Source organism: Haliaeetus albicilla, chromosome 3, assembly GCF_947461875.1.
Source record: "Haliaeetus albicilla chromosome 3, bHalAlb1.1, whole genome shotgun sequence".
Lineage (NCBI taxonomy): Eukaryota > Metazoa > Chordata > Aves > Accipitriformes > Accipitridae > Haliaeetus > Haliaeetus albicilla.
The window spans coordinates 76,803,704-76,830,378 of NC_091485.1; the positions used below are offsets into that span (position 1 = coordinate 76,803,704).

General features: G+C 59.3%; 1 protein-coding gene across 3 annotated transcripts; it reads right to left on the bottom strand.

The window, feature by feature from the left end:
• Positions 1-435: 435 nt before the first annotated feature.
• On the bottom strand, positions 436-26,675 carry LOC104317538 (casein kinase II subunit alpha-like). 3 transcript variants are annotated; one of them, XM_069780233.1, is made up of 13 exons: positions 26,519-26,675; positions 14,445-14,580; positions 11,988-12,099; positions 10,085-10,186; positions 7,858-7,908; positions 6,777-6,836; positions 5,630-5,713; positions 3,483-3,593; positions 2,783-2,884; positions 1,736-1,836; positions 1,387-1,535; positions 1,104-1,193; positions 436-992 (listed from the first exon to the last, which is right to left on the bottom strand). In XM_069780233.1, exons 2-13 carry the CDS (start codon positions 14,543-14,545, stop codon positions 877-879), a joined length of 1,179 nt encoding a protein of 392 aa, XP_069636334.1. In that variant the 5' UTR covers positions 14,546-14,580; positions 26,519-26,675; the 3' UTR covers positions 436-876. The 3 variants fall into 3 exon arrangements, with proteins under 3 accessions (XP_069636334.1, XP_069636336.1, XP_069636335.1); XM_069780235.1 differs by lacking the exon at positions 14,445-14,580 and having other exon boundaries at positions 26,519-26,673; XM_069780234.1 differs by lacking the exons at positions 10,085-10,186; positions 11,988-12,099; positions 14,445-14,580; positions 26,519-26,675 and adding an exon at positions 8,899-8,934.

Below are 26,675 nucleotides of genomic sequence, written 5' to 3' on the forward strand. Positions count from 1 at the left end.
TGGACGCAGTGCTCCAGGGGGGTCTCACCAGAGCGGAGCCAAGGGGCAGAATCCCCTCCCTCGACCTGCTGGCCATGCTGCTCTGGATGCAGCCCGGGATACAGTTGGCTTTCTGGGCTGCGAGTGCACATTGCCGGCTCATGTCCTGTTTGTCACCCACCAGTGTCCCCCAGTCCTTCTCCACAGGGCTGCTCCCCATCCATCCATCCCCCAGCCTGGACAGATACCAGGGCTTGCCCTGACCTGAGGCTGAAGCCCCCCCAGCCTGGGGGCAGACCAGGACCCCCAAGGGCTACAGAGCCCACAAGCCGCTGGCCCCCCCCCACCCTGGGGACACGTTTGTGCCAAGCCATGTCCGTGCTGTAACCCCCCCCCCAGGCAGGGCATCCCTGCCTGCTGCCAGCACCCAAGAAGAAGCCGCTGGTCCCGCTGACCTGTTTGTTAGGGACATAGAAAATAAATTTTATTATCCATTTTTAGATTTCTACACTGTAGTTGCATCACTAACCATGATCCTCATGAGAAGAATGCAGCTAACTCCATACCCCGACAGAGACGCAACAGAGATCAGCCTTGGTCCATCGCCAGAAAGTGTGATATTGTTACTGCACAGAGAAAAAAAAAAACCAAAAAAAACCAAAAAAAAAACCAAAACAGAACCTACATTTTTGCTCTTTTTTTTTTCTTTTCTTTTCTTTTTTTTCCATACTCGACAGAAATAAAAATAAAATTCCAGAGCGCCCTCCCACCCTGTTTCTGCCTCTGGGCAGGGGCTGCCGGCTGGAGCCCATGGCTCTGGTGGGTCAGGCAGGAGGGCAGAAGGCAGGCACGGCACCGGCCTCGGCGCTGCGGAAAGCCGGCGGTTGAGAGGTGAGTTCAGGGTTGCACGCCGGCTGCGGCGGGGACCGGCGAGCCCAAAGCGTTGGGAGAGGAGATGACGGGCGACGCAGCCAGGCTGCCGATGGGCTGGGACGCGGACATCGAGGTAATACCTGCGCCGGAGAGAGAAGGAGCGGGTTGGGGGGAGAGCCCAGAGCTGGCAACGACGCTCGGCCCTGGGTGGGGGGGCCGAGGGGGTCCCCAGCCAGAGCCCCAGCGCTCACCTGCCAACATACTGGAGGAGCTGACAGGCGTGTTACTGGCCGAGAGTCCAGCCGAGGTGCCGATCCTGGCTGGGTCTTTCGCTATGGGATCTGCGGGGCGGAAGGGAAGGCGACGGGTGTCAGCGAGGGCTCCCCGCACACCCGAGGGGAGCGCTGGTGCCTCGCTGCCCAGCCCCCCCTGACGATGGGGCAGCAGCCCTGCAGGGGGATAGAGGAGCTAGAAGGGAGGGAACGGTGGGCAGCCCCGAGGAGCTGGGGCAGGCAGCGACGCCGGCAGACGTACAGAAGTACGGGTGCTCCATGGCGTCCCGGGCAGTGAGTCGTGTCTGGTGGTCGTAGCGCAGCAGCTTGTCCAAGAAATCGAGCGCCTCTGTGCTCACGAGGTGCTGGTTCTCGCTGTGGACGAAGCGCTCCCACCGCTTCCGCGAGTGTCTGCGAGGAGGAGGAGGAGGAGAGAGCTGCATCAGCCCCGCACCCTGCCGATGGCCCGGCGACCTCACCTCCCACGCTGCCCTCTCCCACAACCTTCCCCGGAGAACAGCACAAGTCAGCGGGAATCCCGGCACTGCCGGACCGTTTCTCTCGCCCCGAAGCCCCGACCGTGGCGAGGGAGGATTTGGCCGCGCACCCACCTGCCGAGGATGTCGTTGAAGCGGGGATCGAGCTCGATGTTGTACTTGTCGATGTAGTCGTACAGGTCCTCCGTCCCCAGCACTTTCGCGATGCGCACGAGCTGGCAGAAAGGGTGAAGCAGCAACGCTGAGGGCGACGGCAGAGACGGGGCTCCTGCCAGCCCAGCCGCAGCCCTGTGGGTCCCGGCCCCCCCACTCCAGTGTCCCTCACTCCCCCAGCGAGGCCACAGCTCAGCTCAGCTTCATAGCTGGGGAAGGACGCGTTCCCATCCCTCTCCGGGGTGGAAAGTGAAGGCAAGGCCTCGCAGCCCTTCCCTGGGGCAGCTGGAAGCCATGTGGAAGCGTGCCCTGGTCCCGCTCTTGGCAGGGAAGGGCAAAGAGGTGCCCGCAGTGCACTCCAAGGTCGGCATTCCCAGATTTCCCCTCCTCGCCCCGAGGGTGGGTGCAGCGGGGAAGCCAGGATCCCACAAATGCAGGTTCCTGCAGGCCCTGCTCTGGGCTGCGGTGGGGTTAGGAGCCCGCCGGGCACGCCTGCGTTCGCTGGCTGAGTTTACGGGAGCCATACGACTGGAAAGCAGCAGCCAGCTCCGAAGCCGCGTCCCATGAACCCCACCGCGGCAGCACCGTCCTTTGGAGTAACCGAAATGGAGCGCGCTGCTCCTGCAGCTCCCGAGCTGCGCCCCGGCTACACCCACAGCGCGTGGGTCAGGCAGACAGCTCCTGTTATCACCTCCCAGTACAACCAGTGCTTTGCTCCCCTGCCCAGCCACCCCCAGATTTAGCTGCCAGCTCACCCACTCCTCCCCCAGACAGAAAGAGGAGGGATAGAAGCAGGGAGCACCGAGACCCCGGCGTGGGGGGGGACATGGGGAGACGGGGCAGCACACAGAGGTAGCACGCGTGTGCCAGCGTCGGGAAGCCACCGCGCTGGTTCGGTGCCGCCGGTTTGCTTCACGGCATGCTCCGGGGCTCGCCCAGCTCACCGGGAGGGTCTGCGGGAGGAAGGGGTGACGGGGGGAGCGGGCAGCGTGCTGCCCTGGGGCTCACTTGATCGTAGTTGTCGTGACCGTGGAAGAAAGGCTCTTTCCGGAAGATCATGCTGGCCAGCATGCAGCCTAAACTCCACATGTCTAAGCTGTAGTCGTACATCTGGAAAAGCCGAGAGGAGAGAGAGGGGAGGTCAGCGAAGCTCCAGAGCCACCAGGCTGCCAGGACAGCCCAGGAGGGGGAACACACACTGAGACCCCCCCCGAGAGGACGGCAGAGAGCAGAGGGTGGGTGTCTGGTGCCGCATCCAGCAGCTCCACGCTCTGCCTTGCCCAGGACCGTCTCCAACACAGGCTTCAGGTTCAGACCCTGAACTGCACGTGGCCTCATCGGTCGTGGGCAGAAAAGCTGGACGCCAACCAGCCAAGAGCAGCCACCTCAAGGGCCATTCGGAGGATGGCAAATACTCTCTTTTATTCTCACCTCCCCCAGTTAACTGCACGCCTTGGCACGGATTCACCCCAGGCAGTTTACACTGATCGCTCAAGAGCCTTTCCCAGCCAGCGTCGAGTTGTATCTGGGCTGTCCCCTCTCCCGCTCACGTGCAGCTGCAGGTTGTAACCCACCGGGCATGTGCCTGGGCACGGGAAAACCCAGGGCTGCACGGCAGCGGGACACCGCAGCCGCAGGACACCAGCCTGCGTCTTCCACAGCCAGGCTCCGCTGTCGGCACAAGGGGCTGGACCCCGCCAGGACGTACCTGGTAATCTACCAAGAGCTCCGGTCCCTTGAAGTACCGCGAAGCCACCCGCACGTTGTACTCCTGGCCGGGGTGGTAGAATTCCGCCAGCCCCCAGTCGATCAGGCGCAGCTGGAGGAGAAGAGGAGAGAGCACATCGATATGGGGACCCGCAGACCCCAGACCCCGACCTCTCCAGCAGCCCTTCAGGGGTTTGCAGCAGGAGCATCTCGGGTGGGTGTGACACCACGGTTCAGGGGGTCCAGTGCGGCATCCTCCCTCCTCGTGGCATCGCCGATGCTCCGCCGGCACCATCACCCAGCCAGCAGGGCTGCGATGCCCGTCCTGCGCCTGCCCCCATGACTACTCCCTGCTTCGGACTCGGGCTTTGCGTTTCGCCCTGTTTTTTCAGATCTTTTCTCCAACTCGTCAGGATCGCTTTGAATTCCAGGGGACTTGCAGCCCTCCCCAGCTTTGCTCGTTAAAACCTACGGACGACGCACGCTCTCTGGTCCATCAGCCAGGTCGTTAATACTGAGTAACGCCAGGCTCAGGACAATCCCCCTTGAACCCGTGCAGCGCTGCCTTCCACTCTGACAGCAAACCATTGATAATTACTCTCTAATTATGGCTTTCCAGCAGCTTTAGACCTACTGTATAGAAAATGCATCTAAACCACATTTCCCTGGTTGGCTTATGTCAGAAGTCGTATTAAAATCGAGATATATGACGTCTACCGTCCACAAAGAGCCTCTCCAGTGGTTTTACTACTAATTTGGGGAGAAGGAAAGATTGGCTCACGGCAAAGATTGGCCACATGGTGCTTACAACAAAACGCACCCGGTAGGACGCAGGGCGATACCGGGGAAGATTTCAAAGGGCACAGTGCCCAAAGAGCACGGCGCGGGGGGTTCAGCCCCTTTCTGTTCTGATAACGGGGGTGTTCACCGGCTGCAAGAGGCTTTGCCGGTGCCATGGAGAGATGCCCAGCCTCCCGCTGTCCAAGCAGGCGCCTTTTGAAGTCCTTTTTATTTGAGGTCCCAGCTGGCCAGTTGCTACAGAGGTGCTGGAAGAAATCTAAAGTTCCATTTACAAGCCTAAGTAACTGACAAACAGGTGGCAAATAAAAGGAGTTTACTGGACGCAGGTGCGGGTTTTATGGTCACCTGTATTTCCAAACAAACAGCTGCAAATTCAGCCCCCTCCCCGCGCTGGGGTCTGCTGGGGCCCAGATCTAACGAGGGCCAACCCCGACTTAAAGGCAACGCTCTCCTGCCTGAATACGGGCTCGGGCGCGCTGGTGCTGCCGGAGACGGGCAGGACTGCGCGGCATTAACCGTGCTGGGAAAGTTTCGCTGTCGAAACTGCAACCATCTGCAGCAGCTGAAGGCGGGCTAACTCTGTGCTGGCCTGCAGGAACAGGAGCGTGGGGAAGCGGGTAAAAGCAAACTGCTGGTTCTCTTGCCAGCACAAAGGCTCTTAGCTGGGAGCTGAGCGGTCTCGCTACAGGACAGACATGGAGGTGCTGGAGCGTGTCCAAAGAAGAGCAACGAAGCTGGTGAAGGGTCTGGAGCACAAGTCTTATGAGGAGCGGCTGAGGGAACTGGGGTTGTTTAGCCTGGAGAAAAGGAGGCTGAGGGGAGACCTTATCGCTCCCTACAAATATCTGAAAGGAGGTTGTAGTGAGGTGGGGGTCAGTCTCTTCTCCCAAGTAACAAGCGATAGGACAAGAGTAAATGGCCTCAAAGTTGCGCCAGGGGAGGTTTAAATTGGATATTAGGAATAATTTCTTCACCAAAAGGGTTGCCAAGCATTGGAACAGGCTGCCCAGGGAAGGGGTTGAGTCACCATCCCTGGGGATATTTAAAAGACGCGCAGAGGTGGCGATTAGGGACATAGGTTAGTGGTGGCCTTGGCAATGCTGGGTTCACGGTTGGACTCGATCATCTTAAGGGCCTTTTCCAACCTCAGTGATTCCGTGATTCTAAGAGCTCCCGGCCTTTGCTCAGCCCTGTGACAGCGAGAGCAGGAGCTAGCACAGCATGGCTGACCCTCTCCCCTCCGAGAGGCAGACCCAGGCAGAGAGAACCAGCCCAGCGCTTCCCTGCAGCGTTCCCCTTTCCTTTCCCCAGGGAGTTGGATCTGGGGCCAGCGGGGCCTCACCGTACCTTTCTGTGCTCGTGGTCAATCATGACGTTGTGTGGCTTGACGTCTCGATGCATGACCCCCATACTGTGACAGTAGTCCAGCGCCTGCGGACAGAACGGGCGCCGTCAGAAAGCCTCCCTCTGCGTGACAAGGCAGCAGGATCGGGCAGAGAGCCCGCAGCCAGAGGCGGGTGAAGGACAGACCCAGAGGCTGTTCTGGGACAGAGCCAGCCAGCCACCTCGGGCAGCACTGAGGTCAGCCCCTGCTTCAGTGACGCCTGTCCTAAAAGCTACAGGCACGGAGGCGTTCCCCAGGGATCTCTGGACCTCGGCCCTGTCCCGGATCCTGCGCGGTCACCTCTAGCGTGGACCCTCCCTGGGGTCCAGCACGCGCCGTCACCTCTCCTGGAAGGAGACCACTAAAATCCTGCAGCGTGGGTCAGACCAGCCTGCTGCGCCGCAGGTCTGTGCGCTGGGCTCTGCCCCCCCGCAGCACGTCCTTTTGAAGGTCAGCCCAAACCCCAGAGCTGGAGCATGACCGAGCGGCGGTGAGGAGGCAAACCCCATCTTCCTCTCCAGCCCTGTGCCAGCCCCACTGGAGAAGACCTCGTTCAAAGGCTGCCATCTCCCTGCAGTGCCTGCTCCAACTGAAGCCGGGATGCTGCAGTCGATCCTGGCCGGTCTCTGCCGGCAGGGATGGCTGGGACAGGCAAGGAGTGCTCTGGGAGAGGGTTTCGGCACCCTCGGACCCCCGGCTGACCACCCGTGCAGGCTCCAGCATGGTCCTGGCCTCAAGAGCAGCTTGCAACCCAAGCCACCTCCAATACCAGGTCCCAGCAGAGGCAGAAGTCTTGCAAGGGGATAGCCGGGGAGATAAATAAGATGGCTTTTTGCTTCTCAAGGACACGGCGACCTCACGCTCTGAGCCGCTCGCTAGCACGCTCCACAGCCACCTGCCTCTGAGCCTCCCCTTGTGCGGTGGCCCAAGAAGCCATCCCACGCGTACGGCCAGGCAACGGTCCAGCAGGGTTTAGTAGCCAAATGAGCTCCGTGCTCTACCTCCTGCTTCTACACACAGACCCCCCGGGGGAGATTTAGCAGCAGGTCTCTGCCTGAGTGAGGATTTTCTTTGGGACTGTGGATTTCTCAGCCGCCGCCAGGAGCTTACCTTTAGGATTTCATACATGTAGAACCGTATGTCAAAATCAGATAGCGTCTGGTACAATTGCTGGAAGAATGAAGACAAGAGGCAGGTTAACAAAACACAGCACGTTTATCCACCGCTCCTGGGCGCAGGACACGGGCTCCTCGTGGAGGCACCAGCCGTCTGTGCAGGCGCAGAACAGACACTTGTGGAGCCACAACTCAGGCCCAGAGGCACCAACGGGCCAGATGGCACACAGGCAGCTTCGTACCCGCTTTGTACCCCGAATTTCCCCACCTGGGAACTGCCAGCACACCACAGGGAGGAGCCAGACTCTCAGTCTGGCTAACCAACCTTGCTTCCACCCAGGAGGGGACCAGGGAGCTCTGAGACCCAGCACCTGGAAGGATTCAGTTTCCCATCCTGAGGACAGGGGATGAGGATGAGAGCACACGCCTCACTGCCCTCGCAAAAAACGCCCAGAGAGCAATTCCCTGAGACAGCCCGAAGACAAGCCTTGGGAACAAGAATTGGGTGGGAAAAGGATCACTCCAGGACTTACAGTGCATTAATTACTCCCCAAAAACAACTGAGCAGCCACAGGCAAAGCGGCTGCTGGTTTAGTAACTCCTCCAGCCCCTCTCGATAACCCTCGTCTTCTACTCAGCCCAGGCTCCAGGGACGCAAGGCTCAACTAATCCAAGGTTTCAGCCTGCAAGTTGGCCAACATGAGATTGCGAATACAAGCCCAGGATGGCCAAACACTGGAGCAGCGTGCCAGAGAGGAGAGATCTGGGGACAATCCCTAACACGAGCACTGTGCCCCTGGCTCTTCCCTTAACTGTGAAATGTAGAAAAAAGCCGCTGGTTGCAGCCCAAAATCCCCTGGCCCCTCTGCGACAGCAATGCCAGCCATTTCTGTGACACCGTGTGCCTCTGAAATAGAGGACCGTTCCTTCCCCACCATGAGGCAGCATCAGAGTGGCTCGGGAATCCCTCTGGCAGCCAGGGTGTGATGCCTGCTCTGCAGCACAGCCTAGAAGAGCTCTCCCAGACACGCCATCATCAGATTCAGGCGGTGTCCGCAACAGTGGTGGTCGCTCACCTTGAAGTCTGTGTTGTTGACATGCTCGAAAACCAGGGCAGGCGTCCGAGACTGCAGGATGGCGGCATCAGTTCAAGAGACAGAAAGAAAAGAAGAGAGGTTTAGTCTTCCTCAAGGCAGGAGAGTGCAGGAGGGGGCGGGCAGGCAGGCGGGCAACTGCCCTGTGTCCAGCCCAGGGCCCTCCAGCACCCACCAGGAGCTCCTGCCCTCCTGCCCTTGCCGCCCCAGGTCCTGCCTGTACTGCAACAAGAGCTGCTCTCGAGACAGGACTGCTGCCCAGCATTTAGCAGCATCCAGCGCATTAGGAGCTGCATCTTTACACCACCAGCTGCACGTGTGCCCTGTACAGACCCCTACCAGCGATCAGACCCGATGCGCCCACCTCTGGGTACCGAACGGGACCCAGCAAAGCTGGGTCAGGGTGAGGTGGGAAGGAAGGGAGCTCTTGGGGTCTGATTTATAAGAGCGGTGCCTGCCAGCATCGCTAGAGCGAGCTAAGGTTATACCCTGGAAAGGGGCTCTTGCCTCAGCTGTCAGCAACCCGATCTCACAAAGACTTCATAGAAACACCGGCAGAAAGGAGAAGGGGCCAGCGCCAGAGCTGCGCAGCCCCGGCCAACCGCAACCCTCCCAGACAGGCCCAGCTGGGGCTTCCCAAACTGCGTTTTCGGAGACGCCGCAGGTGGAGGGGGCACGTAGCCCCCCTCAGGAGCCGAGCGAGCTGCTGCTGTAGGTTTCACACCACGTTTTCTGGCTTCTTTTTGTAGGATTCTCCCCACCCCTTCCCCTTTCTCTTTGATCTCCTCCTCCTCCTCCTTGCAGCGGGACGCTGGACCTCTGGGCAGGATTCCCAAGGTCTGTGTGCAGGGAGAAATCCCCCTCTCTGTCTGTACAGCCCCTCCTGAATACACACAGGAGGCCAGGTCAGCCCTTTGGGCCACAGACCACCCTGAGCACTTGTGCAGAGGCCATCGCCCTCAGCAAGCCCACCAGCCCTCCGCTCCTCAAAACAGCCGCCCACCCCAACACGAGAACCTGCACCTCGGATCCTGAGCCAGCCATGTAACCCCCCCGCTCTCCTTCCCTACGACGTGATCTGTCACCTCAAACGTCACCAGCCGGCTTTGCAGACCCCGTCTGGAAAAGGAGCAGCGGAGCGAGAGCCTGTCCCCAGGGCCCCTGCTCGCTGCTATCTCCCCGCAAACAGCTGCCTTTCACGGCCCGTCAGAGGATTAAAATTGGCTCAAATACGCCCTGCTAATTCATCCTAATGCAGCTTTTTAATCAGCGCGTCAGGCGGCACGAAGTCACAGGCCTTGGAGAAATTCAGCCGTGCTACATAAACACCACGGCCTTTATCAGTCTGCCCATGTAAAACTCTCACCTCCGCTGCCAAAAGCGGGTTTCCCAAAACCCTCCGGGTCCTGCCGAGCGCTGCCTGCCCCCCTGCCCAACTCGGGGCAGCAGAGCCCACCACATGACTGACCTGAACCAGCAATCCTGCCCGGATCACACCGGCCGGATTAGAAACCGGCGGGGACAGTGGGATACCCCGGCTCCGCGGGGATAACAGAAGTGAAAGCCGCCCCTGGGCAAGAGCCAGGAGACCGGCCAGCGCCACAAAGGAAACATCATCTGGTTTTGGGAGGAGTGAAGAATCTCAGCACACCGCAGAGCACCGAGGCACGACGGCGGAGGAAAGCCTCCCTCCGCCGGATTGCTTTGACGATAGCGCAACCCCAACCTCCTCCCGCTCTCCGCCGATTTGCTCACGTTGGCCGCTGCCTGTCCTTCTCCTCAGCCTTCGCAAAGGCAGGGGGGGTCACCCAGCAAACAGAAAGCAGCCTGGCGCTGCACAAGACCAGGGTGGTTTGAAAGCCAAAGAACCCAGTGGGCAGAAGGCACCCCTTGTTCCCAGCCACTTTTTCGGGAACGAGAGCAGACGGCGCTGTAGGCACAGCCCTCCTCCACCTGCCACTGCTGGATCAGCCAGAAATATCTCCTTCCATTTCTACCCTCTCGTCTACCGTCTCAGCAGTGCTCGAGTGGGGAACAGGCGCAGAGATTTCCCCAGGCTGATTTCAGCTGCCAGATGGATGCCAAGTGGGCCAGGGAGTCAATCCGAGCTCGGAGAGACTCCTAGCTCATGGGGTGGAAAGGGGTCTGAAGGACTCCCTCGCACCCCCCCAAGCTGCGGGTGTCAGAGCTGCCCCTTCCCCTTCCTTACCACAGGATCTTTCACTATGTCTAGCAGGCTGATGATATTGGGGCCTCCTCGGAGATTCTCCAGGATCTTAATCTCACGCTTGATCTTCTTCTTTTTCACAGGCTGAGAAAACAGAAAACGAGAGCCAGTTACCAGCAGGACAGACCTCTCCAGCCACTCCGGCGTGACGGGCTGTACACGTGGCAGGGAAACGGCAAAGGAGCGTGCAGTTCTTCAGTGGTGCAAAAGAAACGGTGATGAGCAGGCGCATTCTCTAAGCCTGCACAGCCCGCGTCTGACCCCGAGGAGCGCAGGTGGCTCTCGAGGATGGTGGCTCTCCCCTGACAGGGTACCCAGCGTCACCCAGCCCCACGCCAGCCCTGTGGGAGAATGGAGGGAGCGTGATCCCATGCCTCAGTCACTCAAATCACCCTGGAGAACGTCAGCCTGTGAGCTCGTCCACCTAACAGCTCTCTGCTTCCAAAGGAATGGAGTTTCTAGCATTTGGAAGACAGCTGGGAGATTATTTTACTACAAATCAAGGTTTTAAAGAGCAAGCTTAGTTTCTTCAGGTCCCAGGTTAAATCTTTGACTGAAACTTTGGAAACAGTTAACCAAGAAAAGCATGATTCAGTGAAAAGAGCTCTAGCAGCCAAGCCCATCTGTGTCTCCGTAACTCCTCACAAGCAGTCCCCAGCCCGAGCTGCCTGGTGAAATGACCCCCCACTTGCAGAGTAAGCACAGAGACAGCTCTGGAAGTGCTCAGAGAAGCCAACCCGAGTCCCTCTCCTGCCTCTGAAGACGGGATGCTCTTTCTGCCTTTCCAGCTAGCTTTCTGCTTCTCCGTCACAGGCTGGGCAAACACATTAACAAGGACATTTCTCACGTTCTCACTTGTAACCTGCCCCGAGCTTTTCTGAACGTGTATTTCTGTTGTGCTCCTTAATTTCTGTACTCCTTCCACCTTCACCGTTTCTCTCACAAGGGCAATGTTCTTAAGTGTGTCCCCATACTTTGTAACTCACACATTCCACAGACTATAATTGCATATGGCTTGGTCATGCCACAGAAATTAGCTTGCCACCACGAGCTGACGAGCCTAAACACGGCCTGTAGCCCATTGGTCAGGACTCTGTTAGCTTTGGTGAGCCGCTCTGTGCCCTGCCTAAGCTCCCGGGACACATTGGTGTAACCATGCTCATCTCCAGGGCAGGAATTGGCTGCAACTTACCGGCCAAGACACCACATGTTGCAACGACCTTCCGTTGCAAGACGCTGCTCTGCTCATCCCGGGAAAGATCTCTGGGCTCGTGCGCCCTCGCTCGGGCAGGGAGCTGTGCTCCGTGAATCCAGCATGGGGATTTTATGAACTTGGATCAGAACAAGCCAAGTACTCGTGCTGAACTGGTGAGACCATGACCTGAAACAGGCCCAAAGAAAGCCTTTGCCCTAAGTCGCGGAGCACCGCTGAGACGCAGCCGCCTGTCAGGAGGAGAGCATCACTCACCACAATCTCACCGCGGTGACGCCGGCGGGTGACAAAGAGGGAGGGCAAAGGGGGCACAGGCAGAACATCCGTACGAGGCCAGGCGCAGGACCTTCCTTCTGCCTCCACTGCATGTATGTGATCCCCTGCCTCCCTGCTCTGACCCCTGGTTTGCTTGGAAAGAGTTACCCAAAAAAAGCGTAATTCAGTGAAAGAGCTCTAACAGCCCAGCCCGTCTGGGTCTCCATAAATCTGGTTTCTTGGGAAGGAGACAAGCTACCTAAAACTTTTGACTTGGGGACTGGTGTTTTCCTCAGCTAAGATGAGATCATCCAAATATCGACAGAGCCCTTCAAATGGAGAAGGCAGGAAAAGGCAAAGGAAGGGAGGACGCAGAAGCATCGGCAGAGGAACAAAACAGTGAGCAAACACACCTACCTTGAGGATTTTCACAACCACTTTCTCGTTGTTGGTGATGTTGATGGCTTCAAAGACCTCACTGTATTTGCCACGGCCAAGTTTCCGCACAAGCTGATAGTCATCTTGGTTGCTGTTTGAGAAACAGAGAAATAAGAGATGACGAGGTTGCGCCCGGCTCAAAACAGAGCACTGCTTGCTTTAGAGACAACGCTTGTCCCAAGGAGAGCGGGAAGGTCAAGATCTGGGGGTCAGTCTACGGTAAATGGAGAGCTAGCAGTGTACCACAGTGCCTAGGGCTGGAGAGAAGCAGCTACCACCGCAGAGGAACATGCAAACCGACCGGCGAACGACCGGAGAGCACCGCTGCGGTGCAGCGCTGCCGGCAGCACACACGGCAGAGCGCTGGCTCAGCAGTTTCCACGTGGAGATGGACACCAGACCTCACGGGCATTACGGGGAGCTCGGGGACAGCCCCCCCAACGCTTGCACGCACCGCAGCCCTGCCGGCAAACCCTTCCGGCACGCCGAAAACGCTTCTGTCAACTCCCAACGCTGGCGCTCTCTCCCCCTCCCAACCTTAGCTCTCCTCCCAGCTCTGCTACAGGTTGTGCAGAGACGATGCCTTTCCACCTTTCCTTCTTCTCAGTTACGAAGAGGAGGCGGTGGGCTGCAAGGACTAGCTCACCTGAAACTCCAGAGCCCACCATCAGTTAGTTAATGGCAGAGACTGACAAAACACCTGACAGAAAAATTCCTCTGCGACCCCTCCTTTATACTGAGGTCTAAAGGATCTCGCACACCGAAGGATAAATATTCCACACAAGAAATCAGAAGATAATAAAACAACTCTCACCCATAAAACCTCCACGTATTTAAATCTACTAAGGTCTAACCAAAGTCACCTGAGGGGACTGAAGGAAACAGCAGAAGTATCGGCAATTAATTCTGCTACACCAAGGAGGGAAGGCACAGGGCCCCCGGGGCTTTGATAAGGATAAACAAGTGGGGGAAAGAAAGGGAATTACAGGCTGGAAAGCTTGACTTCACAAATTGCTAATTACCAGAGACAATACAGGAGATGACTTGTCAGCACCACAAGGAAAAGAAGGAGAGTTCAAATGGGCAGTGGAGCTGTAGCACAACCCGACCGCACCAGGCTGCTTTGCTCCTTAACCCGAGGTTACGCTCGGCAAATACGAATAAAGGGAGCGTGGTGAACCACGCATTACAGATGGGGAGGATTAATTCATCTTCACTAGGAACCAGACGGGAAGGCTCAGGGTTAACATTAGGGAAAACATTAACTGCAGGGATTGTTTGGGTGACAAAAAAACCCCAGGATGCTCGCAGAAGACATGGAATTACCATCTCGGAGTGACTGAAGGCTCCCCAGGGCTCTGCCTGGCGCAGGAGATTTGGAAGTGGATAAACAGCTTTTCATTTCTAGGTCACCGGTACCGGTGGCGGGCACGCGTTGCAGCTAGCCGGGGTCTGGGCAGAGAGGAGGGATTGCACCGGGGAGGGCTCCTAATCCGGCCCCGGCAGCAACCCCACAGACAGCTGCCAACCGCAGCATGGGAACAGCCTCCTCGGCGCCCAGGGTCTCGCCGTGGCCTCAGATAAAAGACTTATTTTTACAGATTTTACCACAACTACCAAACAAAGAGCAGCCTCTGTCCCTGGCGGGCAGCATTCCTTCGGCCTGAAGCACCGGGTGCACGGCTCGGGAAGGAAGGTGCTCTCGAGCAGGGGAGCATTTCTTGCTGACGAGTGCTACGTTACTACCTGAGAAGTCAAAGCTGGCCCTTTGCCCAGCTCGTCGCCAAGCCAGCTGCCGTATAAAACAATCAACTGGTCGTCTTCATTTCAAGTTCTCAGAGACTCCAGTCCTCAGGGAAACTCCAAAAAAAAAAAATAGTCACGAGACTTTGACCTTCGTCCTTTCAAACCCCTCTTCGCTCCAGGACCGTTTCCCAAGCTTCCCACTGTTGCTCCCCGTTATCCCCATCAGTGCCCTGGGGACAGCAGCGCGGAGGGTGCTGTCTTTAGATGTAGCCATTCTTCCCAGCGATAAAAACCAAACCCTCATCACGCTTCTTTAATTAAGCGCTTACTTGTGTGCTTAAAGCCAGGCACCCAGGTCTATTTGAAACGCTTCGGTACAAGTGGCTCTGCTTGCAAAGCTGCCGAGGAACCGCAGGCTCGAGCCCAGGGCTCCCCTGGAAATCAGTCCCCCCGCTTCCCGCCCCTGGCAGCGCAGCCCCCTGGATGGGCGCTGGATGGCAACGCCGAAAACCAAAATGCCGGTGCCCGCTCCGCTGGGTGCCACCCCTCACACCGCGGCCGGAACAGAGGCTCCGCGACCTGCCCTCCTGCCTTCGGGAGGGCGTTTGTCCCCGCGCCGCGGAGGATGAGCGGCGGTAGCACTCGCGCACGGGCCCTGCCGTAGGTCCCCCTCCTATCTCCCAGGCGTACCCCCATTCCACGACGTGCGACTCGTAGTCCCAGTACTCGCGGGGTCTCTGAGTGTTCACGTCTGCATAGACCCTGGCCCGACTCGGCACTGGCCCCGACATGCTTCCACGGCCAGAGGCGCAGTACCTCAATCACCCTAAAAATATAAACACACGTGAGTTGGGATGAGACCAAGGCACACTTGTGAGAGAAACAGGGAAAAGAGGGGGTGCGTGTCGGGCGAACCCGAGCGGAGCTGGGGGGGGCTGCAGAAAGCGAGGGTGGGCAGGAGGCACGGCTCAGCCCCGCAGGGAACACCCGGCAGCACCAAAGCTGGCGGGCAGAGCGGAGGGAACCTGTGCCCGAGCTGCCAGCCTGGCAGTGGGTCTCTGCTGGGAAGCAGGCTCCGGGGTCTGCAGAGCCGACAGCTGGGCTGTCCTCCTTCACGCCCCTTCCCAGCCCAGTCCTCTCCCCCCACAAACTGCTCTGTCCACCCTGGAGGCCACCGAAGCCAAGGGCAGAAAACTCCCTCTGCTCTCCAGCTCCAGTTAGGAGCGAGCACCACCAGCTCCTCCCTGAACCTGCTAGCTTTGGCCCGAGCCTGCTTCCCCAACGAGAGGAAAATGGTAAAACAGAGACACCAACAGAAGAATTGGGCAGTGCCGAGAATGGGGCCAAACTCCACAGAGCCGGGGAGCAGGGGGTACACACACAAATGGAGAAAGCAGGTCTGTCCGGGATGGGGAAGGGAGCTCTGTTCATCGGAAAGGCTGCACAGACCCAAAACACAGCGCCTGCCTTCCCGAAGGAGCAGCCCAAAGAGGTACGGGGGTCGAGCACGGCCCCTCTCAGCTCATGGCTGACTGCCCAGCTCGAGTGCTCGCCCCCAGAGGTGGCCAGCCTGGCTCTTGACGTCCCCCTGGGAATTTCCCCACGTTCACCTCATCTCTGTGGAGCAACAGCATCGTCTCAACTCCTTCCAACAGCTGCCCCGTGCCTCTCCCCGGGCACCCAGCGGGGATGGAGGCAGCTCTCGGTGCCCAGCACGAGCAGAGGTTAGAGCCGGCCCTGGCAGAGCCCAGAGAGCTCCGTGCCAAACCCTGTCACCTCCCCAAGGACACAGGGAACGGAGCTCTTCCGCCTCCCGACAACTGGGGACGTTGCGAGCCACACGGATCCCGCAGCGAGACCCCGACCCACTACAACCAGCAGCTCTCCAGGAGCCCACCGGCCCCGGTGAGACCACACGCTCTCCCATGGCTGGCAGCCCCTCCGGTACGTGCAGCAGGGCAGCTCCCGTTACATGCCGGTGAGCGCCGGAACGCTCCAGGCGGTGAAATGTGCCACGTCAGCCGGCTGGGCCGCGGAGGAGAGGGCCACGAGTCCTGCTGCGTGCCAGCCCAGCTGCTCCCCCTCCTCTAGGCAGCACCCGGGAAAAGGGGATACGCAGCCATGGAAGAAATGTTTTGGCTGAACAACACAAGCCAGGAAACACGGGCGGGTACCGAAAGCCCAGCTCCCCTCCAAGAGAGGGCAAGACGCGGCGCGGAGCCGGCAGACGTCCGGCAGTTGGGACTGTGGGCTCGGGAATGCTGCTCTTGCTGTCCCCCACCCTCCCACGGTAGCGGGAAACTAGCCTTGCAGTCGGTCTTTTACCCAAAATAGAAAATATTCTGACACAGCAGCCCAGGCTCTGCTCCTGCCATAGCAAAATCACCCGCAAGCCGTGTCACGGCACGGTCGGTGAGTCTATAAATCAATACGAGCCCCGGCCAGCAAGGAGCACCGAGCATTTAGACAGCCCTTTTGCATTTTTAATATCCTGCGCAAGGGTTAATAAGCATCTTGAAAGGTAGATGCTACCCAGCTGGTACAGAGCCAGAGGCAGGCAGCTGCCTGCAAGCTGCGAGCAGAGCTGGGGCTTGGACGGACAGGATCCGGCCCCTCTGCTGCTGCAGAGGCTGCTGTCCTCCACTGCCCGACCCGAGGGGGAGTGAGCAGAGCTCATTAACCCAGGAAAAAGAAGAGGAGTTTTCTGCCAGGTGAATGGGCTCCACCAGCCCAGCCAGGTCCCTGCAGCCCGGAGCGGGGTTTGGGGAGGGTGGGGAGGTACAAAAACCACTCAGAAACTGAAAATGGAAAAATCCCACCAAGTCCCGTCTGCAGCTGTTCAGTGAAATGGCGTGCGCACAGATCCTGGCAGCGGAGCGGAGACGTTCTGCTCAGCAAAGAGCAAAAAGCAAGTTGTTTGGGGGTAGAAAGAATATCCTGCCGTTCTGCCCACAGCGGGGTGCGCCCTGCATCCAGCAAACGTCCCAGGAAAAGCACGGCAGGAGCAGCACACGCTCTGAACAAACCAGGAGCGCAGGGGGCCAGGGAGAAGGAAGAGCCAAGGCCGCCGACTTCAAAGAGAACACGCCGGGGCACATGCAGTGTCGGCCTGCGAACGCGGCGTTCCCATTTATCCTCCCGCGGCACGGCGAGGGAGATCAGCCGGCACCGAAAAGCCGGCGCGAGGGGACGCGGCGCTCTCTCAAGGCCAGCAGCGGGCAGGATCAGGCCTGCCTGCAAGGCCGACTCCGGCGCAGAGGTGACATTACTGCTGCGGCATTGCTGGCATTGTGGATGGGGGTGAAAAGTGCTGACGGGGAGAAGAGAACGACCGCAGAGACATTAGAGAGGGAGGGAAAAAATAGCAGGAACCTTCCTCGGGGCATGAGGCAGCGAGCGAGGACACGGCCGCACCACCGCAGGCTCGGCACGACCCTCTGCTCCACGCGGGGGAAACCCACCCGCAACGTGTGGAGAGCAATCGCACGGGCAGCTAACGAGCCTCGGCTCACCCGAGCCACCCACCGTCCCAGGGCAGGAGAAGGCTCCACGCGGAGCACCTCCCTGCTCCGATCCACTGCAACATCGCTTACGTGCCGGCACCGGCGATCTCCCCTCTGGCCAAATCAGGCTCGCTCCCCGCGGCACGCTCTCCGGCGCCTGAGACTCTCACACGCGAGGCTGGCGAAATAAGCCAGGAATCCTGTCATCCTGTCCCACTTTTCAAATATTTTTAACCTGAAGAGCTTGGGAAAAAAAGCCATCCTCTCTGTTCTGTGCTAATTTCAGAGGGTTTTTTTTTCCCCCCTCTAAAGGCTTTAATGGAAGCGGCGCGCTCTCGGGCAGCTTTCAGTTCCGCGCATCCCATGTTTTGGAGATGTCAACCACCGTTGGGGGCTTCTTGGGCGTTCTGCACTTACTGCTTTTAACTCACAAACACTGGCAGCAGCTCACTGGCTCCCCGTGCTTCCCTACTGCGGAGTTCACTCCCGGCTCCCCTCCGCAGGAAGCAATCTGTTGAAGGATTTTTAAACTAAAATAACAAATACAAGTGGGAGGCAGCATTTGGTCTCTTTAAAAGGGTGACGTCCTTCCTCCTTTTCTCGGCGGCATGACTGAAACGTAAGGAATGTTATCGGAGAAGCATTGAGGTGAAAGCAGCCGGTGCACCTCCTGACGTCGGTTAAACTGCCCTCTGATAAAATGCAGGCAGAACAGGCAGCATCCCTGCCTGGGCAGGCCCCTTCCCCTCAGCACAGACACGAACCCCCCCAGCTGCCCCTCTGAATCCCTTATGAAAAGGGGGCTGTGGGTCACCACGTCCCCCCGCTGCCGCTGCACCACCCCACCGAGCGACACGGCTCAGAAACAGACCCGGGCGTAAGAAACCCCGTGGTCCCACGGGCCACCACCATCCCACCCAACCACCCACGATGCTTGCTTCCAAGCGGAGCCCCTGCTGCGGCTTCGCAGCCCCCGGTGAGAAGCCCATAGCCCCAGACGAGGCCACGGCCACCATCATCCTCCCTAGAAAGCCAGAATCGGCCCTGGGATGTGCTGGCTGGAGTCCTGGGGCTGCCTGGACGGCACCGGTCCCCTCTGGACAGGCCCCCCGGGGTCGGAGGAAGCTCTGACTCCACACCAGCTCCCCGACACGAGCTCGGGCAAACTGCTGACCTTTCACGCACGAGGAGCTGTCGGCACGAAGCCGGGGACAGCCAGGCAAGGCCTTGGGAACATGCTCCGACCTCTCTCCCGGTTGGGAAACGCCGGCTGCACCGTCCCACGGCACACCACTGCCCTCCAGCTGGCCCTGGCCGACCGTCGGCAGTCGGGGGAACCGGCACGGCCCTCGCTGAGAGCGCTGCCTTGAAATCCTCCCTGAGCTCATCTCCCCTGCGAGGCAGCGTCTCTCCAAATCCCTATTTTCTGGGCTTTTCCCGCTGGTCAGACTGCTGCTCTCCTTGGCCAGGACCGCGCCTTTTGGGCTCTGGAAAAAGCAACAAGCCTTCATGGCACTAAATAAACTCGCAGCCAGAACTTTGGAGGAGAAGGCAGCTGAGAAAGGCAAGCCGAGCACGCAGACACGGAGAGCAAGAGCTTACTATCCGCGTTTCCAGCTCTGGATAACAAACCAGAGCAACTCAGCGGACTGAAATGACAAGGGAAGCAGCTGCAGTCGAAACCGAGAGGACAGAAGCAGCCTGGAAACGACAGCCAGGCTAGAAGCAGCTCCACATCCAACCTCAAAGCCTGGCTTCTCCACTCGGCTCAAAGGCAGGCTGCTAGCAGAGGGGAGGATCGGGGAAAGCCCGCTGCTGCCTCCCTGACCGGCTGGCGCAGCACCCGAGTGCCGCAGGCTCCAGGAACCCTCCCCAAAACGAAGAGGGAAGCTGGAGGAGGAGAAGACCTTTCCCACAGCCAGGTGAGTTCCCTCAGGAAGCGGCTGCAGCCAGAGGTGCTTCCAAAAAGAGCGGCGGCTGGAGCTCACCAACACCAAAGGGACACAGCCGCGGTGAGGCTAGGCGAGAGCCGGCAAGGGTCACCGTTACCTCCAGCCCTGCACAAAGCCGCAGCTCAGGGCAGGCAACGTGTAACCGCATGGCAGGAGGCAGGCTGCAGCACCGAAATACTCACGTGCCCCTAACTTTTGCAATCTTGGGGCTGCTCCGAAGGGAAGACATACACAGTGGCTATAGAATCAGAGAACCATTGAGGTTGGAAAACACCCTTAACGTTATCAAGTCCAACCGTTAACCCAACATGGCCAGGTCCACCACGTCCTCAAGCGCCACATCGACACGTCTTTTAAATACCTCCCGGGATGGTGACTCTGTACACGTGGATTTATCTGATTTTAAGAAGGTACAGGAGGAATCTGGCAAGTGCCACCAGCCAAGACTCCCATGCTGGTGGGAGCACACGAAGCTGAGCAGCTGCTCCTGGCCCGAGGTCGGCACAGCAGGCACTGCCCCTCATGCTGCCGAGCCACTCTCCGCTGAGATTTTAATAAGTGTAGAGGCAAAGAAACCAACTTCACGTCCTCCCTTAAACTCATCGACAAGTTAGGAATGTTCTCAGGAGCGTCTTCCACACACCATGCAAAGGAGAAAGCGTAAAAATAGTGATTTGGGAACACGATGAGCCAGGGAGGATGCAGAGAGAGTGGAGGCATGACTAGGGCACGGCGGGGGAAAGTCAGCTCCTCAAATACCCGATCACGGGGCAAAATGCCATGGGTCAAAGCCAAAGGACAGATGCCACAGTGAGAAGAGGAAGATGAAGGCCACCTTCCCATCTCCCAAGGTCAGCAACACTCTAGTCTTGCCTCCTACCAGCCTCAGGAGCTTTCAATCAGCCTCTCTCCGCAGCTTTTAGCAGCACAGCGGCACGCTCGCCCACGGGGTTCATGAGGACAGCCACCTCTGCACGCCCCGGGGAGCTGGGAGCCTCACGGAGAGACCGGACCACCCAGGGAAATCCCAAAGCAGATCCCTGGACCGTGGATGCTTTCAGATGCCAACATTCCCGCTGACAATCTGCATTAGGCAGCGATACAGGCAACTGCTCGGAGACTGGCCACTTGCCCCCAGGACGGTAAGATCACGGTATGGAGTAGAAACCTCACCGATTTCTATCTGACCTGACAACTCCGCAGAGGCAAAGCGCAGCAGGGAAAGCAAGGACAGCTGTTTCCAGGAGAGATGCTGCCTCTCTGAGGGGGCCGATGGCTCCGGCTCCCAACTCCTCCCCGGCTCCCCGGAGGGGGGAAGAGCAGGGAAGAGCAGGGAAGAGCAGGGAAGCTCCTGCCCTGCGGCTAGGGAGAGGGAGGGTCACCTGCAAATGGAGGAGTGCGTTTTTCTTCAAAGGGATACAGGGCTCGTACTCAACACAAGAGTTAAGGATCCAGGTCAATCCAGCCCATGGGGTTAGAAGTTTTTCCTTCTGTTCCCAGCTGCTGCACTGGCCTGACACGCCAGCGGCTGCGGTGAGGCCACGTGAAGTGTCCCTCTTCTCCCACGTAAAGGGATCGCACCCGGATCACCAGACCTCTATAATGGCCACAGCTTTTTTAAAAATCTGCCAAAGCCTCTCCTTGGCACCAGCTACTCGGGAATGACGGGTAAGGGGTACGGGGTACAGGTAAGCCCTCGCTGGGAAATTTCAAACCCCCATTTCAAACCCCAACGTGGGAGAAGACCGTAACCCTTCCTCTCCTGAAGCTCAGCAGTCGACAAGAGCTCACCACCTCCAGCCACCTCTGCAAGGGGCTCACCCGACCTGCCCGCAAGCTACTCCCCGTTTTTAAAGCTTCAGCCCTCACAGTCCTTCTGGGGTCTTGAGAGAAGCAACCAGCCCCATCCGATGACAGGTAACAGGCCAGGGAAACTCTACTCTAAATGCAGGGCTAGGTGACCCCCCATCTGATGCCGTCAGCAGGCCCATGGGGACAAGCAGGTCCCCATCCCTAAAGCAGAACAAAAGCAGCGTCTTGTCTGGTTCCCATCCACCTGCTCACCCCACCATCGTGCCTCGAGCGAGCACTGTGGCTTTAGAGCCCTGTTTCAGCCCCAATTATTCTAAAATACAAAACAGCTCAACTCCAGAAGGGACCACCCGACTCCCAGGTCTGTCCCCTCCTGGCTCACAGGGCATTGCGCTCCCCTTGTCCCCTACACCAAGGGAAACAACTTTTGTCAGGCTGCAGCTTTCAGTCTCTGGGTGACAAAATTTTGCATGCCACAGCCAGAAAAAGCTGATTTAAGCTTAATCCCATCGGAGCCCTTGTCCCTCCCAGCGCATCTCTGGCCCCATCACTTCGAGGAAGGGCACGTCTCTCCCCTCGCTCTGGCCGCTAACCAGGGATCTACGCTGAAAGTGCAGGCAAAGCAGCGCAGGCAGAGAGCCCTGCCCAGGTACTGCCTGCGTCTTCACCCGAGGCCCCAGGCAGCACCACCTGCATCAGGATGCGGGTCCAGGAGCAGTTTGGCTGGATCGGGATGCGGGTCCGGGAGCGGTTTGGCCCAAAATGGTTTCCACAGCTGAGCCAGTTGACTGCAGCCAGCTCAGATTTCCAGCCTGAAATCCCAGTGCTGGCATCAGTGCATGGAGAGACGGACCCAACACTCCTGCCTGCTGGGGCAGACGTGCCCTTAGTCATCCTCCGAACAGGGAAGCCTCTCGAGCCAGGCACTCAATAATGTACTTATTCGTTTAAATCACTGTGATTGCTTCGTTACATCCAAACCCACAGCAGCGAACAGTCTGGAAAGGCAACGGTTTAGGGTGAAATGGCTCATTTGCCTGGATAGGGTGGGCTCAGCTGACTCCATACCCAAATACTGGCACTATCCCATCGCTCACAAGGAACCGTGCCCCCCTCCCGCAGGATTGCAGACTGATTTAGGTTGGAAAAGACCTTTAAGGTCATCGAGTCCAACCGTGAACCCAACACTGCCAAGTCCACCACTAAACCATGACCCCAAGAGCCACCTCTGTGTGTCTTTTAAATACCCTCAGGGATGGTGACTCAACCCCTTCCCTGGGCAGCCTGTTCCAATGCTTGGCAACCCTTTTGGTGAAGAAATTATTCCTAATATCCAATTTAAACCTCCCCTGGCACAACTTGAGGCCATTTACTCTTGTCCTATCGCTTGTTACTTGGGAGAAGAGACTGACCCCCACCTCACTACAACCTCCTTTCAGATATTTGTAGGGAGCCATAAGGTCTCCCCTCAGCCTCCTTTTCTCCAGGCTAAACAACCCCAGTTCCCTCAGCCGCTCCTCATAAGACTTGTGCTCCAGGCCCTTCACCAGCTCCATTGCTCTTCTTTGGACACGAACCCAACAACCCTGTGCCCACCCACCTCCTCCAGCTCAGCATGGTTGATGCCGGGTCCCAAACCCATTCCACCTGGGGAGAGCGGGGAAAGGGGCTCAAATGCCAGATCCCGGCAGGCAGGAACCGGCGTGGGGCTGATGGCCTCTACCTCCTCGCCCTCCCTCCCTCCTTCCACGTCTTGACCTGGACCTTTGACTTCAAACCCTCTCCTATCCCCTCTCCTGCAACTCCAAATCCCTCCTCCCCGACCTCACTCACCTCCAGCTCCTCGCCCTGGCCTCTCGCATCTTTCCCTGCCATGTTTTTAACCACACTTCCACACACCCCGCGGAGCGAGGTCTGGCGACGGCTGTGGCAACACAAACCCTCCCGTCCCCGAAGAGCGGGAGCCGTGCCGAGTTGCCCGCAGCGTTTCGGCATCGTTGCCGAAGGACTTCTCCGAAGAGCCACGGGGGACACTGGGTGCCACCAGGAGAAAGGCTCGGAGGGAGAGCAAGCTTGGTCAACTCCAGGCTTGGGGGAGGAGGGGAAGCGGCAAGGGGTTGAGTTCCTAAATTTAGACATTTCTGCATCACGCAGTGAGTTTCAAGGCGGTCGGAATAAGCAGGGAGGTTTCAGAGGAAGAATCAGCTAAAAGCTGTGACAACGGCACCTTCTGCCCCATCCGCAACTCCTGTGGCCAGCCGGCAACACCGGTGAGACCACAGACCCACAGCGCGGCACCCATCGGGGCACCTCCCGGCATGACCCGAGAGCCGCCGAAAACACCGCCGCGCTGGGGTGCCGTGGTCTCCCTCGCACCGGCTTCGCCGCATCACCCGCCTTTAAAAGGCTTTGCTCTCCTTCCTCTGCGATCCTCGGCAGGCAGGGATCCCTCCCTGCGGGACGGCACCTGGTTTCACACCGAGACTGGCGTTTTCCTTTAAAAACTCATCATTGGTGCTTACAAAAGGCTTTGGGATCCTGGTACGGCACGCGGACTTCGCTGCAGTCACAAGGATGGGGCTTCAACGTTAAGGGGCTGCCGGGCTGGGGACCGGACCCCAACACAGCTCCAGACAGAGGACGGATTAATTAGTACAAGAAAAAACTCTCAGAGTTTGGACAGGAGCAGGCTTTGCGTTGTTTTTGTCTACACAGTTAACAAAGGGCATAAGCAAAGTTCATTAGATATTTCCCACTCTTTCCACCCCCTCGTCGCAGGTGAGCGGGAAGAGGTTCGGCAGAAACCGCAGGTCGGTCGGTGCAGAGCCGTGCTCCCCGGCAATTACGGCTGCGTTTTGCTAATGGGTGGGCAACCGACTGCACCGGGGAGGGCCCGAGTGGTCCCCAAAAGCGAGATGCTGCACCCCACCTCCCCCCGGCCCCCTGCCTCTTGGTCGGAGACTAGACTAGAATTTTTAGAGTAAACCACAAGAGTCTGGTAAAAGTAAACCATGGCGCTGACCCCTGCCCGGCCGCACCGCGCTCGCCCACCCCAGCCCCTCTCCTGGCAGCACCCCACCGCATCGGCAGACAACGTGCCACCCAAAAGACACGCGTGGAGTCTGGCAGGCGCAGGCAGCGGTGCCGGATGCCCGTCCCTCCTCGCAGCCCCCCAGCACCAACACACACCGGTGGGTCGCCGCGTCACCCGCGCAGGACAGCGGCCACCCCGCGGTGCCAGGCACCTCTGCCAGTGGCATCTTCTGCCCCACACCTCGCCCCTACAGCCCCATGTCCCCCCCAAAACGGGGGGGGTCTCCCTGCCCCGCATCTCACCCAGGTGAACCCCTCACGAACGGGACCCCAACGCCTGGTGCCCCACAGGGACCCCCCCCGGCAGTGGGGCAGGCCCCCCTCTGACACGGCCCTTGCAGACTCACACCCCCAGACCCACCCCCACTCCCCCAGTGAGCCCCCCTCCCACCACTGCCGAGCCCCTCCGACCCCCCCTCACCCCACTGACACCCAGCTCCCGCACCTCCCACCCCTGGCACCCCCGACACCCCCAGTGCCCCCCACGTTCGCCCCTCGTGCATCTGGTGCCCGCCGCCCTGCCCCACACTCACCCGCACACCCCTCACACCCATGCACACCCGCACACCCCCCACGCACCCCTGTGTTCACCCTCACCCCCCCCATGCTCACACACAACCCCACACCCAGGCACTCACACCCTCCCACACACACACACTCATCCTCGCCCCCCCCCGACCTGCACACACACCCCGTCACGCTCATACACCCCCCCACCCCTACTCACACCCCATCACGCTCACTCACACGCCCCCCTGCACTCACACCTCCACGCCCACACTCACTCACACCCACCCGTTCACAGCCCCCACCCACGGCGACATGCTCCCACGCTCACACTCTTTCACATCCCCCAACTCGGCTGCACTCACCCCTGGTGCTCACACTCACAACCCCACACTCACACTCATACCCACTCACACCCCTCCATGCTCACGCTCACCCCCCACACTCACATTCCTCCATGCTCACTCACACCCCTCCACACTCACACTCACACCCACTCACACCCCTCCATGCTCACGCTCACACCCCTCAGTGCTCACTCTCACACCCCCACACCCCAATTTCACCCCCCAATCTCCCCCCCATGCCCACACTCAAAACACCCACTCACACCCTCACACAGTCACACTCCCCATTGCTCACACTCACAGCCCCCCATGCTCACACCCCCACCCCATTCTCACACCCACACTCACCCACTCACGCCCCCACGCTCACACTCACATACCCATGCTCACACTCACCCCCCATTGCTCACACCCCCATGATCACTCTCACACACCCATTGCTCACACTCAGCCCCCCATTCTCACACCCACTCAAACCCCCATGCTCACACTCACCCCCCACTCACACTTGCCCCCCCATTGCTCACACTCACCCCCCACACCCACCCCCCCATGCTTACTCCCACACTCCAACACCCCCTCACACTCACCCCCACGCTCCCCCCCTTTGCTCACACTCAGCCCCCATTGCTCACTCACCCCCCATTGCTCACACTCACATACCCGTGATCACACTCACGCTCAAACACCCCCTCACACTCCCATGTTCACACTCAACCCCACTCACCCCCCCCCCACTGCTCACACTTCTCTCCTCGCCCCCCCCCATTCTCACACCCACACTCCAACACCCCCTCACACTCCCCCCATTGCTCACACCCACATACCCACACTCACCCCCCATTGCTCACACTCACCCACTCACACTCCCATGGTCACACTCACCCCCATTGCTCACACTCAGGCCCCATTCTCACACCCACCCCCCCATTCTCACACCCACACTCAGCACCCCCTCACACTCACCCCTCACACTCACCCCCCCATTCTCACACCCACACTCAGCACCCCCTCACACTCACCCCATTGCTCACACTCACCCCATTGCTCACACTCACCCCCCCATTCTCACACCCACACTCCAACACCCCCACGCTCACACTCACATACCCACGATCACACTCACCCCATTGCTCACACTCACCCCCCCATTCTCACTCCCACACTCAACACCCCATTGCTCACACTCACCCCCCCATTCTCACCCCCACACTCCAACACCCCCTCCCACCCCCACGCTCACACTCACTCACATACCCACGATCACACTCACCCCCATTGCTCACACTCACCCCCCCATTCTCACACCCACACTCCAACACCCCCTCACACCCCCACGCTCACCCCCCACCCCCCCACTGCTCACACTCCCCTCACACCCCCCCACATTCTCACACTCCAACACCCCCTCACACCCACCCCCCCCCACTCCCACTCCCCCCTCCCACTCCCCCCCATTACTCACCCCCACCCCCTCCCCTCCCGCCTCCCCCCGCTCGGCCCCGCCGCCCCCTCCCCGCTCGGGCCGTGCTGCGGGCGGCGGGGCCTACCTGGCCGAGCGCCGCGGCCCGGCGCTGCGGGGAGGGGCGCTGCCTCCCCTCCGCCGGGGGTGACAAGATGGCGGCGGCGGCGGCGGCGGCGGCGGACGGGACGGGACCGGGCGGGCCCCGCCGGGCCGATGGGGGGCGCCACCGCGCCGGCGGCCCC

Coding starts and splice junctions, on each gene's coding strand:
- LOC104317538 (XM_069780233.1), bottom strand. CDS start 14,545: ATGTCGGGGCCAGTGCCGAGTCGGGCCAGGGTCTATGCAGACGTGAAC. Junction 12,100..14,444: donor TCGCACGTCGTGGAATGGGG/GTACGCCTGGGA, acceptor TTTCTCAAACAG/CAACCAAGATGACTATCAGC. Junction 10,187..11,987: donor TGGTTGTGAAAATCCTCAAG/GTAGGTGTGTTT, acceptor CTGTTTTCTCAG/CCTGTGAAAAAGAAGAAGAT.